The following is a 12,395-nucleotide window of genomic DNA, read 5'->3' as shown; positions in this document are numbered from 1 at the left end:
TTAACCAGGAATGTAAACTGCTTTTTGCTAGCTAATAGAAAATAGATGCATTCAGCTGACAAGCAAAATGTATTAATCAAGTCATGGAATTTTTTTCTTGTAGCTGTAAGTGTGATTAAAAATGAGAAGTCATGTAATCAGTATAAGAAAGTAGCCAATGGTGAATAAGTACAGTATATTATATTTCGAATGCTGAATTATATAACTAAAACTGTACTACAGTTAGGGGCTGTAACCTCTGGATGATGATTGCTCTGTATGTAGCAAGAGAATACAACAAGGTTTGAGAAATGCACTTAACCCACTAGTCTTTAGGTATTCTGCTACTGCAAATATGTATGAAGCCAGATAAGAGAAATTTTGGAAGGTTTACAGTGTTAGCCAATATCATATACAATATTATATATAGAACATATGTTTTTGTGTATCTACTAATTTTTTTCATGTTCAGCTTTTCATCAAATGCTTCTTCACTTACGTTAAGCTGTTTAACGAAGGAGAGATGTCAAGTACTGCATTTTCAGTTTTGGGTAAAGACACAAAACAAAGACAAGACAAAATTTTGTTGTCGTTTGTTGACCTGCCCCACGCTATAACTTGTGAAGTAGGTCTCTAAGGTTTTGCTGACTTCTGGAACAGTCAAAACAAGATAATCAACTGGTTACAAACTTTGTCATGTTTACTGAAGGTCCGTGAAAGCCTTGTAAAGAGTCTTGAAAAACATGTAGAAGATAATGATAAGAAGTAATGCTCAGAAATGGTGAAAACCCTCAACCCTAGTATATACAGAGGTAGAGTGCAGCTCAGCTTCTGAGTCAGTTGGCCAGCTGTACTATTATATCCCAGAGAGGTGGCAACATATTGATCTTCCTTTCTGTGGCATGCTGTGCTAATCATCTTTGACTAATAAACTAGAATTCATAAAGTTGAGTAAGCCTAGCTATTTGTCATCTCTTGTTATTGAACTGAATCCAACCGTAACATTAGGTTTCTGCAGTCAGTGGCTCAGTCTGTTGGGCTACTGGCCTGTTTTCCCAGCCCAGTAAGGATTAAACACCATGTATGGAGAGTCTGTTCTCCTGGCATCTGTCCTGGTAAAAGCCATGGCACCAGAGAACTTCTGAACCAGTGGAGAGTCTGGGACTGAGATGCAAAGCAGGCCTGAGGCCACCTGGTATGCTGCCAGCACAGAGACAGTTGGTGCTGGTGCCAATGTCATCAGTACCGGACTCAACAAATGCCCCATGACCGGAACTGGAGTCAACACTATGGGTTCTTGCTGGTCTCGTCACAGTACCAGGGACTAATTGGACAGGCCTGCTCCATCCCACATGCTGGAGGAAGTACAATGCCAGTCAGCACTTCTCATCAGAAGATGAGGAGGAGTCTCCCTGAACCCTGGAATGTACCAACTCATTTTATGGGACCTTTTTCTCACTGCATCAGGAGGGGGAACGACCCCTCTTCATCTTCAGGGAAAGATCAGAACTTGAGTGTGGGTCGGGTTCACTTGCCAGATCTGAAGGCGACTGCTGATCAGAAGAGGGCTTCAGTATCATGGCCTGCTCTAAAAGGTGCTGCTTTATCCCTAAGTCTCTTGCCACCTGAGTCTTCTTTGTGAACAACTTACAAATGGAGCACCGCTCTTTAATGTATGCCTTGCCAAGACACAGCAAGCATCTCATGTGAGGGTCACTATTGGGGGACAGCACCTTACCTGATGGACAATGCTTGAACCCTGGTGAGGGCATCACATAGGGCAGCAAACTAACACTGAACTAAAACTAAGGTACTACTACTACATACAAGGAAAACTGAGACCAAAAGTGTGAGGTGAAGACACCACAACAACTCTATCCATGGCTGATGAGAAGGAACTGAAGGGGTTGAATGGGTGCCACCCTTATACGGCATGGGGAAGGGGTAGGGCTGCAGGCCACGAGCATTGCCCCTCCAGGTACTGCTAGGCAAAGTTTTCCTGCTCCGGTGAGCTGGGTGTGCGCACACCTACATGGAATACACAACTGCTTCTACTCAAAGACAAACATTTGATCCATTCGTCAGTGTTCGCACACCTCTTTCCCATTGAGCTGTTTTAGAACTGTTCCCAGACCACAAAGCACTTCATGAGTCTTGTAGCAGAGATATGCAGAAGTAATTTCATCAAGGTGTGACATCGGGAGAGTAGGTGAAACTGCTATTTAAAAGAGCCAAACAATAGGATAGACTTCTTAATGGAAGGCTTCTCTAAACTTACTACCAGCATGTCTACCTGATTGCTTCGGTTCCAGGAAAAGAGAAGACCAAGGCAAACCTGCTGCAAAAAATATTTGGAGTCTGTGGCTTAAGATCTGCCAATGACCAGAGGCCTATTCAAAGAGAATACAGTGAGTCTGCAAATCTTTATGCTCAGAGCTTTCAAGTATTGAGCTTTTCTCCAAAGCAACTCACCTCCGCAGCACTTACTTGGGCTACCTTCCTTTCTAGCGCTTTCTTTGTATCAAGGTTGCAGCAACACATGCCCTGACACTTGTTCATAAACACACAAGACTGCTGGGCAATACATGAAGAGGAGATTTATAGGCCCTTCTCTGGCACTCATCAACACCATAACATCTGAGCAACCAACTGAGTTTAAAAAAATATGGTTGGGGACAAGCAGAGTGGAAAAAGTTTAATGCTTGACTGAACTCACTAAGAAGAGTCAGGTAGTATTAAGTCTAAGATATCTCTCTGCATCTCCTTTATCTCCTGAAGATGACATGCATGGGAGCTCACCGCAGTGCATGCTTACGGTGGAAGGCAGCCACGACTGACGTTTCTAGAACATTAATTTTGTACTCAGAAGGAGCGAAGGAAAAGGGAAGGAGCTAATCACAGTAGCTAAATGGGCCTAGTAATTAAACTTGATTTTTTCATTACCTACACAGTGCTCCTCCTAAATAAGGTCAATTTCTCATAGGCTACATTTCATCAAGCTATCAACGTGATCCCAACGCAGTCTTCATTATCCTCTGTTCCTCTAAGCCTTTGGATTGTTATCTTTATTCTACAGCTACCCAGGCTCCACAATACCTCCTGCTGCTGCCATCTAAAGTATAATTTACTCTATTTACACAACTCACAGGGACACGTTCCAAAATGGAGGTGAGATTCCATCATGCGCTATTAACGGCGCTTTCTGCTACATTAATCGGCAGTGCTGAAGTAGTTTTTTTGCTGTAGTTAATGTGCCCAGTGGAAGAGTGGCAGCGACCCTCTCCTTCTCCTCACCACTACCACTATAGGAGGACTTTTCCTCTCCTACCTAGCAAATGTTAGCAACCTCTGAGAGTCTCCATATAATTCAGACAAGCAAAAAATCAACGCACCGTCAAAAAAAATTGACAAATTCACAGATCAGGAAATTCTGGCGTATGGTTCTGTGTGTCTCAAGTGCCCCAATTTACTTAGGTAGTGTCGTATATATGATTTGCATCATAACCTATTCTCTACAGTTCCCTGAAATACTGACATACAACAAGTTTCACAAAGCACTGGCTGTGCTTACACTCCCAAAAGCCAGAAAAATCAACGCTAAACCAGCGCTGTAATGTTACCATAACCTTTTATGGTACAGTGGCCTTTTATTATTTTTTTAATAATGGAAACACTGGCACCACAGGAGCATTATAGAACAGTGGCTCTCAAAAACATTTTACTGGTGGACCCCTTTCAAATAGCAAGCCTCTGAGTGCTACTCCCTTATAAATTAAAAACACTGTTTAATATAGTTAACACCATTATAAATGCTGGAGGCAAAGTGGGCTTTGGGGTGGAGGTTGACAGCTCGTGACTCCTCTCCCCCATGTAATAACCTCGCGAACCCCTGAGAGGTCCCAACCCCCAGTTTGAGAACCCCTGCTATAGAACTAGAGGGATAGAAATTCAAGGGAAGTGCTAAATGAAATTGATTTGGTCTGTTCATTCCTCAGAGATGCAATATGCTATTGTGTACACATTTAACCCATGTCTTCTCCCTTCCTCTCCACCCTCCTCTTTCTAAATCTCCCAGGGCAAACCCAACAAAAACAGGCTCCATATAGAGCAAAATCTTCTCTCCAGTTCTGCAGGGAAGATGTAATCGCGTGTAGCAAATTACCCCCATTCCATCATTTCCATGCCTGGTTTGTTTTCTGAAGCCCAGTCCTGCTCATACTCAACTACATTAGCAGTCAGATCTTCTCCATTAAAAGGAAAGTGAGGGCTGTTTGTCCGACTTCAGGATGAACAGCAAATTGAAAAATGTCTACAATAATCAGTATACAGGGAAGGTGGGAGGAGATTCCCCCAATCAAAATAAAATACCAGTAAAAATTATACTATGAGCATCAGGAAAAAAATTATACTATGAGCATACTAGTATTGTAAAAGTTCACACAAGCTATTCCATAAAACTCAACCACCATCAATAGCACCTTCACCAAACATATCCAGACGTAATGAATATGCAGATGGGATCACATGAGTAAAAGTCGTTTGGAAAGTGCTGCCATGCTCCAAGTGGGATGTTGCTGATCAGTTAGTTATTAAAGCCCTTTCTTACACCAATGGTACTAAGGAGAAAAAGTTAGATACACTAAAGAGGAATAAATCCATGAGCAGGTAATTTCATCACTAACCACACCTTAAACTCAACCTTCTTCTGTAGGCCATCAGATCTCTCACCATAACAATACAGAAATTGGGCTTATAAGTGATTTCCTGCTCCACTACCCATAAGAGATTAGGATGCTGACTTCTGGCCATGATTTTCCTAAATATCCAGGCAGCAGAGGTCCCAAAATCATTCTCTTAGCAATTATTGAGAAAACTCATCAAAACTCTTTGGAACAGGGACCTGCCTTCCTTGATGTTTTTGCAGTTCCTAGGCCCATGCATATGCAGGTAACATTTGTCAGCAGGCTCAACTCTAACCCCTTCAGCACCAAAAACCCAAGACCCTACCACTAAAGCTAAAAGAGAACTACTTTAGTAGTGAGACAGTAGAAGGCTGCATAATTATTGGGACCAGCCACTAGAGGGAGTCATGATCACACACACTAGGCCATTGTATTACATATGCACATTTTGGACACTACAGGAAACAAATAATAAAAGAATAGATAATCAGCTGATTCTGGATGTCGTTCAAGGAAAAAGAAAAATCAGATTTGCTTTCTTAAAAAGCACTTTACTGTCAGAGACTCATGATCTTCTCCTGGGAACATTCAAATAATCTGTAATGGAAGATTTTAGAACGTACCTGATTGCCTGTATTTTAAGACAGAATAAAACGTTAGACAGAAGAAAGGAGAACTTGTCAGTTTTAGAAACTGAACTCACAGGATTGTGTCTTAGAAGATTTTTAAAGTTTTAATTTGAGCCAGTTTTTACTGCCTGTTTCATTTGAAAGCGCCTTTGAAAATAAAAAAGTAATTTTGATCATGTTTTTGTTTTTAAGTTAAATTGATCCAATTGTGACCAGCATGAACAGGCACTTCCAAAGAGCTGTTTTCTCAACAAAAAAATTCCTCCTGGCGATTAATAAATTAGACAAAATCATTTTCTCTGGCAGGCTGTGAGCAGCAGCCTCCAAAATCAATAACTGTTAAACATTGCCACCACTATTTTTATTTTTACTTTGGTCATTTGTTTTTGTTTTTTAAAAGATATCAAACTGGCTTTCCCCTTTAAGCTTCTTGACAACAAACTATGAACCAATTTAGCTGGCTGCATCCAGGGGATTTTACCCTGGGTTAATAATTTTAACAATTAGCTAAACAGTTTCAGTAGTACTTAAAGAGTATTTATACTAAGCTTTTATTGCCCTGCTTGAATCCTGCATGTCATTAGTAAGGGAGGGCACAGACATGTCTGTTGCTTGGACATCTCAGCCAACACCTTGGCAACACACACAGCCACAAACACAAAAAACCTTTTAGCTACATGTTGCGGTATTGCTTCTAACAAGAACAGACATGTGGATTCAAGGAAACGCAATAGCTTGGGAAACAGGAGAGAGAGAGCACATGGGTTGAGGGTGAGAGCACACTCGACAGCAGAATCACATTTCCTTCTTGCAATGAGTAGCCATGCTAAAAAATATTGCCACCTGTAACCATCTCAGCCTGCAAAGTAAACAGAGACAGCCTGGCAAACAAACTCAGTCCTCTTATGAAACACCTAAAGGTTGTATTGCATCAAAATACACTTTTTTACTCTTGGCTGCAGCAGTAACGGTATAGTCAGCAGGTCTCCGGAGAGCGTTCAAGAACAAAGAACTCAAGTCACTGCATAGTTTGTAAGCTCTTTGGGAAACGGACTGTATTTTTATTCTGTGTTTGTACAGTGTCGAGATCAATTGGGTCCTGGTGCATGATTGTGGCTCTTTACAAAATAAGTAATAATCTCAACAGAAGAGTTCAATCAATGATAAGATGTCATCACAGGCCCACTACTGAATGAGGTATAGTTAAGTCTGCGTGGGATGCTAGAATCAAGACAACAACTTCTGCAATTCCAAAGTTAAAGCAAATTCTTTCCCTTCATGTCATATCTCCAGGAAGGGTTAAACAAACTGAAAACACATCCTTTACCTTCTCTGAGTGTCAGAAGCAAAATATACAATTCATGCCTTTTGATCTAGAGGGCTGGTCTACACTAGGGGAGGGGATCGATCTAAGATATGCAACTTCAGCTACGTGAATAACGTAGCTGAAGTCGAAATATCTTGGATCGAGTCACCTACCATCCTCACGGCGCGGGATCGATGTCCGCGGCTCCCCCGTCGACTCTGCTACCGCTGTTCGCGTTGGTGGAGTTCTGGAGTTGACAGGAGCGCGTTCGGGGATCGATACATTGTGTCTAGATGAGACGCAATATATCGATCCCCGAGAAATCGATTGCTACCCGCCGATACGGCTGGTAGTGAAGACGTACCCAAATGATCTAGCCGGATACGGAGTCAAACAAAGTTACTTCAAGGAACCAGATCTTTAAGTATTTCCTGCAGAAATCTCAGGATATTGGTCCTCAGGCCAGCCTGGCTTGACCAGACTCAGTAATCAAAAAAACAGAATTAACATGTCCCTCTGAAACCAGTTCTATATATTAAGGTGCAAGAAGCAGTGTTGCACTGGTTATATCTCCCTCGTTCCCACATCAGTGCAAAATATCACAGTGCCTATACAGTCCAGTTATGGTGGCAGAGTCTGGATAATTTTATATCAGCTATAATATGACAACAAATTAGCTTGCAAAAAACACTCTCAAACCCAAATTCAGGAAGAGGGCCGAAGGTGCAGTAACCCAGGCTCCTCTGAATGTCTAAGAGTAGTCTACTGTCAGAATGCCACTAGCTGAAGCCAGAAATTCAAAGTCTTTCCCCATCACCCATCAAGACAAATTTCCAAGTCTTTGAAGTGATCTTTTCTACTAGCCTAATCACAGTCACATGGACCCAAGGATTCTTAATCCTACTCTACATCCAGGTGACTGGTCAGTTTAGCTTTAATATCCCTTTTACTGGTGAGAAAGGTTGGGAAAGCAGCTCACATTGCATTTGCACCCTGAAATCATTTCAGCCTAGGAAGTAAGCACGGATAAAGTGCTCCACACACATTTCTATATCTCCAGTCCCCAAGACCCTTCCAAAATATATGGCGTTCCTTTAAGTCACAGTCACAAATGTAACCTTCACCATCAGGATAGTAAAGACAATGGTACAGAAGGTTTCTTGGAGGCAGTAGGACAAAATGAAGAGCAGCAAGTACAAAAAGTATCTGGGACTGCAGCCTTTTATTTTCTGTTTATTTGTATTACAACTAACAAATTCCTGCAACACAACATTCTCTGTTGGCAGCACCTACCTGTTTGTGATGGTAGAGTTCTGCTCTTTCAGAACAAGCTCCCTCTGTTGCAGGGCAACAATCTGCCGTGAGAGATCATCAGGGGTCCTAAACAATTAAAACAATAATGGGAAGAGTTAACGAACATAGACATGCCAGTGCCTGACCAATTAAGTCCCAGACATGACCATAATAAAAGAATGACAGAGAGGCAGACAAGACTGTTGCTATAGGCTAAGGCTGCCACAGTCCATTACAACAGCTGAACTACCACAGGTTTGTGTATTGTCAAGCACGCACAGCCAGTTGTAGTCATTAGAACATCAAGCACCTGCTGCACTCTAATTCACCCCCTTCCAATCAAGTGGGCATCAGCCCCATCACTTCACCTTAGGGTCTAAGAGACCGCATTTCCTATCCTAAGATAGCTAAATTTCCCTGCTTGAGAAGAGCGTTTGCCAAAAAGTGCATTTCAATGATCTCTGCCTGTACCAAATGCCACAGAACATCTCCTAAAGACACAGCTCCTTCTATTTATATGGCCAATGAGCACGTATGCTATAGGAAAATGCATGCTATAAAGACAGTCTTTTTACAGCACAGTGGAAGTAGATGGTGTACAGTGATTTTATACCAAAAATAGTCTCAAGAACCAGAATTCACTTAACAGTGTTGCCAAATCGACTAAACATTCAAGATAACCAAAGAACGCAGATTCTGCTTGGTTTACTTTTTAAAACTCAAGAAAGTAAATGAATTTCAATTCCTGACTAAAAGAGGCAGAAAATGAATCTTTCAGCCTGCAAGCGGAGAAGGTTCTGATACACTGAGCAGCACTGCCCTCTACTGGATGGAACACGTCAGGCTAGCTCACGCAGCTGAGCTTGAGGAGAAGAGAGACAGTTTAATACATCGAGTAAGCACTGTTTTTGAAGTTAAAGGCTTTGCACCTATTTCCAGTGCTGCATGCAGGAGAGTCACAGGGTAACAGATGTGAGTAAATGGTGGAGAGCTGAATTCACTTGCTCCCATAATCTGAAGGAAAATAGATTTAATAGCAAAGACTGCTTTTCCTCTAGCTTGATGGGTTATTTGCTATTCAGTTCTCTAAATTCCAATCTGCAAAAACCAGGCTTCAGCCTCTGGGACTCTGATCCAATTCACAAGAAATGCTGATTGTCTTTCCCCACTGTCTACCTAGAAAGTCCTGGGCTGGGGTGGGAATAAACAGAAAAGAGTAAGGCAGGGGGAATTACAATTGACAAGGGAAATTTGCTTTCATGCAAACCAATTATGTTCTCCTTTCCACTACCTCCCCTATCCTTAGTGGTGATTCCGTAACAGAACTCACTAAACTCAGCAGACATGAACCCCTGTCATATGACAAGGATATAATATTTTGAAACCCTGACGCAGGTCTTGTAACTAAGGCCAGGAAATAAAGTGTCTTACCAGAACTCCTACATATCACACATATTACATGGCGCCAGAAGTAAACTATACCTTTGGCAAAAATGGAGCAAATTAAGCCATCTGAATCTCCCAACTTGGAAAGGAATGAGATAGAGAACCTGTGAGAGATCGGGGATGACAGCACTTCCAAGATTTAATGGGAACAAGGAGCAGTGCAGAGAAATCAAGAGAGACTGAAATCCTCCACATGCACATATGTGGCAGGTTCAGACACACTGAAGATCTACATTCATTCCAGTGGCAGAAAAAGAGAGGAAGGGAGGGGAACCAAGAAAGACGAGTCTGTAAACCTACATATTAAGGCCCTGTCTACTCTGGGATTTCAGCCATCAGTGACAAGTCTCCAGTGTAAACCCCTACACTGTAGACAGGCAAAAATGCTGTAAGCCACTATTTGTACCCCTGCCTGATACTGGGATACGATGCATCCATGCAAATCCCCCTAATAGCAGATTTGCCGGCCTGCAGTAGATGTTTCCACTGGCAAAGTTACAATGCTAGCTGTATATCCAGGATAAATCACCACTGTAATCTAAACTTGTCTATTCAAACATTTTCTGCATTCATACCATACAAAAATGTCACCTGGGAAAGACACAGTTTCAAGAAATCAGGTGCAAAGTGAGACTCTTGATCATTACGGATCTTTGTATGCAAGCTAACACATTCAAATTTAAACAATTAAAAAGATGGACCAATTAGAGGGCAAATTATTTGTTGTGTTACATACAAAAAAAAACCAATGTGGAAAATATAGTATGTGATCAAGTAATTACAGATTATCACAATGCATAAACACAAGGAAGATGAATCACATTTGTAAAGGCAACCTTTATTCTGGAATTTTCTAATCTTTGAGCACCTGCCTTTGTAATCTTAATGTTCTTTTTAATGTTAGGAGAGGCAGGTTGTATGCATGTGTTCTGTACTACACTATTTTTATAAAAAGCTAACCTAAAATCAGAAATTTCATCATGTGGAGCCATATTGCATTTGCATTAGCAAAGTTAATTCATTCATAGATTTTTAAGGTAAGAAAGGACCATTAGATCTTATCAGCTAACCTCTTGGATGACATGGGGCAGAGAATTTCATCCAGTTACTCCTGTACCAAGCACAAAAACTTTGTGACCTTTAGATCTTCAGCACAGCTCTTGTCTCAGTCTCCCCACCAGCTCATCACCCTTCTCTATTTCAGACAGGCTGCATCTTTTTCTGTGCTGCCTTGGAACCAGCACAGGGAGCTCTGACAGACTAGGAGAGACCATCTCCTGGCTCTTAGTTCTGGTGCCCAGCACTAGAGCACCCCAACAATGAGGAAGAGTAATTATAGGGAAAATTCTGCTCAGCCCTAGGATGGAGCATGCTCTGTGAGGAAGGTGTATGCTCAAGCTGTTCAACACAGAGCTTTAAGTGAATGAAGCATTTTCAGTGCAGGCAGAATCCTCAGAGAATTCAGCTGCCAAATACTAACAAGTCATTGCAACATATGTGATCTGCAGTTCTCAGAGGCTTACATCTCATCCAAATGTGGACAGATTTTCACAAGAATGGCAAAAGGCAAATCCCTGACAGCAGGTGACCACTGCTGCCAAATTCTGAGTCCCTGCTCCAAATTACTAAAACTTCTCAGTGAAACAGTTGTATGAATTTTTTAACATGAACAAAACAAAAAGTTCTCTAAGTTCATTCTGAGAAATGCCTGAAATATTTTTGCTGAAACTTAAAAAATCAGCTGTAGGCAGACTCCCAGCATGGAAGATTTCAGTTAAAGTTTGGGAAACTTATAAGCAACTGCAAAACAAGTTCTTTTAATGGAAAGTGATCAGAAAATCAATGATGTTCAGAGATAGCAGCTGCCAACAGATTTCCAATCAGAGGCCAAATCATCCTCCTCTGTCACAGGGTTCAGGTCAACAATCTAATTTCCAACCTAGTTTTATTAACTGGCTGCTTTGGGGTTTGTGGTTATTTTTGGTTGACATGTTTTACTAGCATTTGATTTAAAAGACGGAGTGTGAAGATTGACAATTAAGTTAATAGATATTACCTTCTGCCATGTAACAGGGGTATTAGCTTTCTAAAAACTTAAACATATGACGGGAGCCAGGTAATAAAACCAGGCTCTTGCAAGTAATCAACTATGTCACACCTTTATTACGGATTCCAAAAACTATTCACATCAAAATTCCAGCCAGGTCACATAAGGTGCCTTTTAGGTTATCAAAGCCAAACTCCTCACACTTTTCCCACTTTGCTTTTTAAACATACGCACATGCAATGAAACTAAACCAGCCCAGCTTTGGTACCGAACAGGGCAGGTCAGAGCCCACATTTCACTCTACTAGAAATGGACCTTCACTGATGTAAATGGTCCTCTCTCTTCAGAGGTTTATGGAAATAGTGGTGAATGAAAAGATGGCAACTACTTGTCAGCATCCCAGTACCCACTGAATGCTCCTGTGTTTGTTTGCCTCAAGCGTTTTCATTAGCCTCACTGAACATACCATCACCCAGTAACTATAACGCAGTTCATACCAGTGAGTATTAGAGAATCAGCCAGATCATTCTGTAAGGATCTGCCTTGTGAAACTAGCAACCAACCTCATATCCATATTTTCCCAGCATCCAGTGCTACTTCAAAGAAGTTAAAGCATCTAGCGTTTCTCCCCGCTTTATCCCCAGTCTTTCCCAGGCATGCATACGGAACAGGCCATTCCTCACATTGTGTAATATGTACCTAGCGCAAACTCATGGACAAGGATTTTTCACAGAATAATGGAGAACTCAGACCTGTGCTTCCACAATGCAAGTTTGACTGAATTGCACAACTATATACACAGACTCAGTGACCCGATTTTGGGATGCAAGGTTGTTAGTATTTACTCATCCACTAAATGACTATAAAGAATGGACAGAAGGGCAAATGAAAAGACTCCAAGCAGGCAGTCTTTGATTTCCAGTCATTCAACTCCTGTCTGACTCTTGAGCCAAATGCAAGGAACTGAAATCTGGATGCTGCTTTCCCCCCCTCAGAGATCAAATCTTCTTCTG

General features: G+C 41.5%; 1 protein-coding gene across 3 annotated transcripts in view; it reads right to left on the bottom strand.

Annotated features, from left to right (window-relative positions):
- Window positions 1-12,395, bottom strand: part of MAD1L1 (mitotic arrest deficient 1 like 1) — a 543,068-nt gene that overhangs the window by 474,042 nt on the left and 56,631 nt on the right. For all 3 annotated transcript variants that reach the window (XM_050966318.1, XM_050966316.1, XM_050966319.1), the window contains exon 10: window positions 7,890-7,976. In XM_050966318.1, coding sequence (XP_050822275.1) covers window positions 7,890-7,976 — 87 coding nt within the window. The remainder of the gene's footprint in view (window positions 1-7,889; window positions 7,977-12,395) is intronic.

The sequence above is a fragment of the Gopherus flavomarginatus genome, chromosome 9 (genome assembly GCF_025201925.1).
Source record: "Gopherus flavomarginatus isolate rGopFla2 chromosome 9, rGopFla2.mat.asm, whole genome shotgun sequence".
Lineage (NCBI taxonomy): Eukaryota > Metazoa > Chordata > Testudines > Testudinidae > Gopherus > Gopherus flavomarginatus.
The sequence above is the reverse complement of the archived record's forward strand: the minus strand, read 5'-3'. Positions and strand labels throughout refer to the sequence as shown.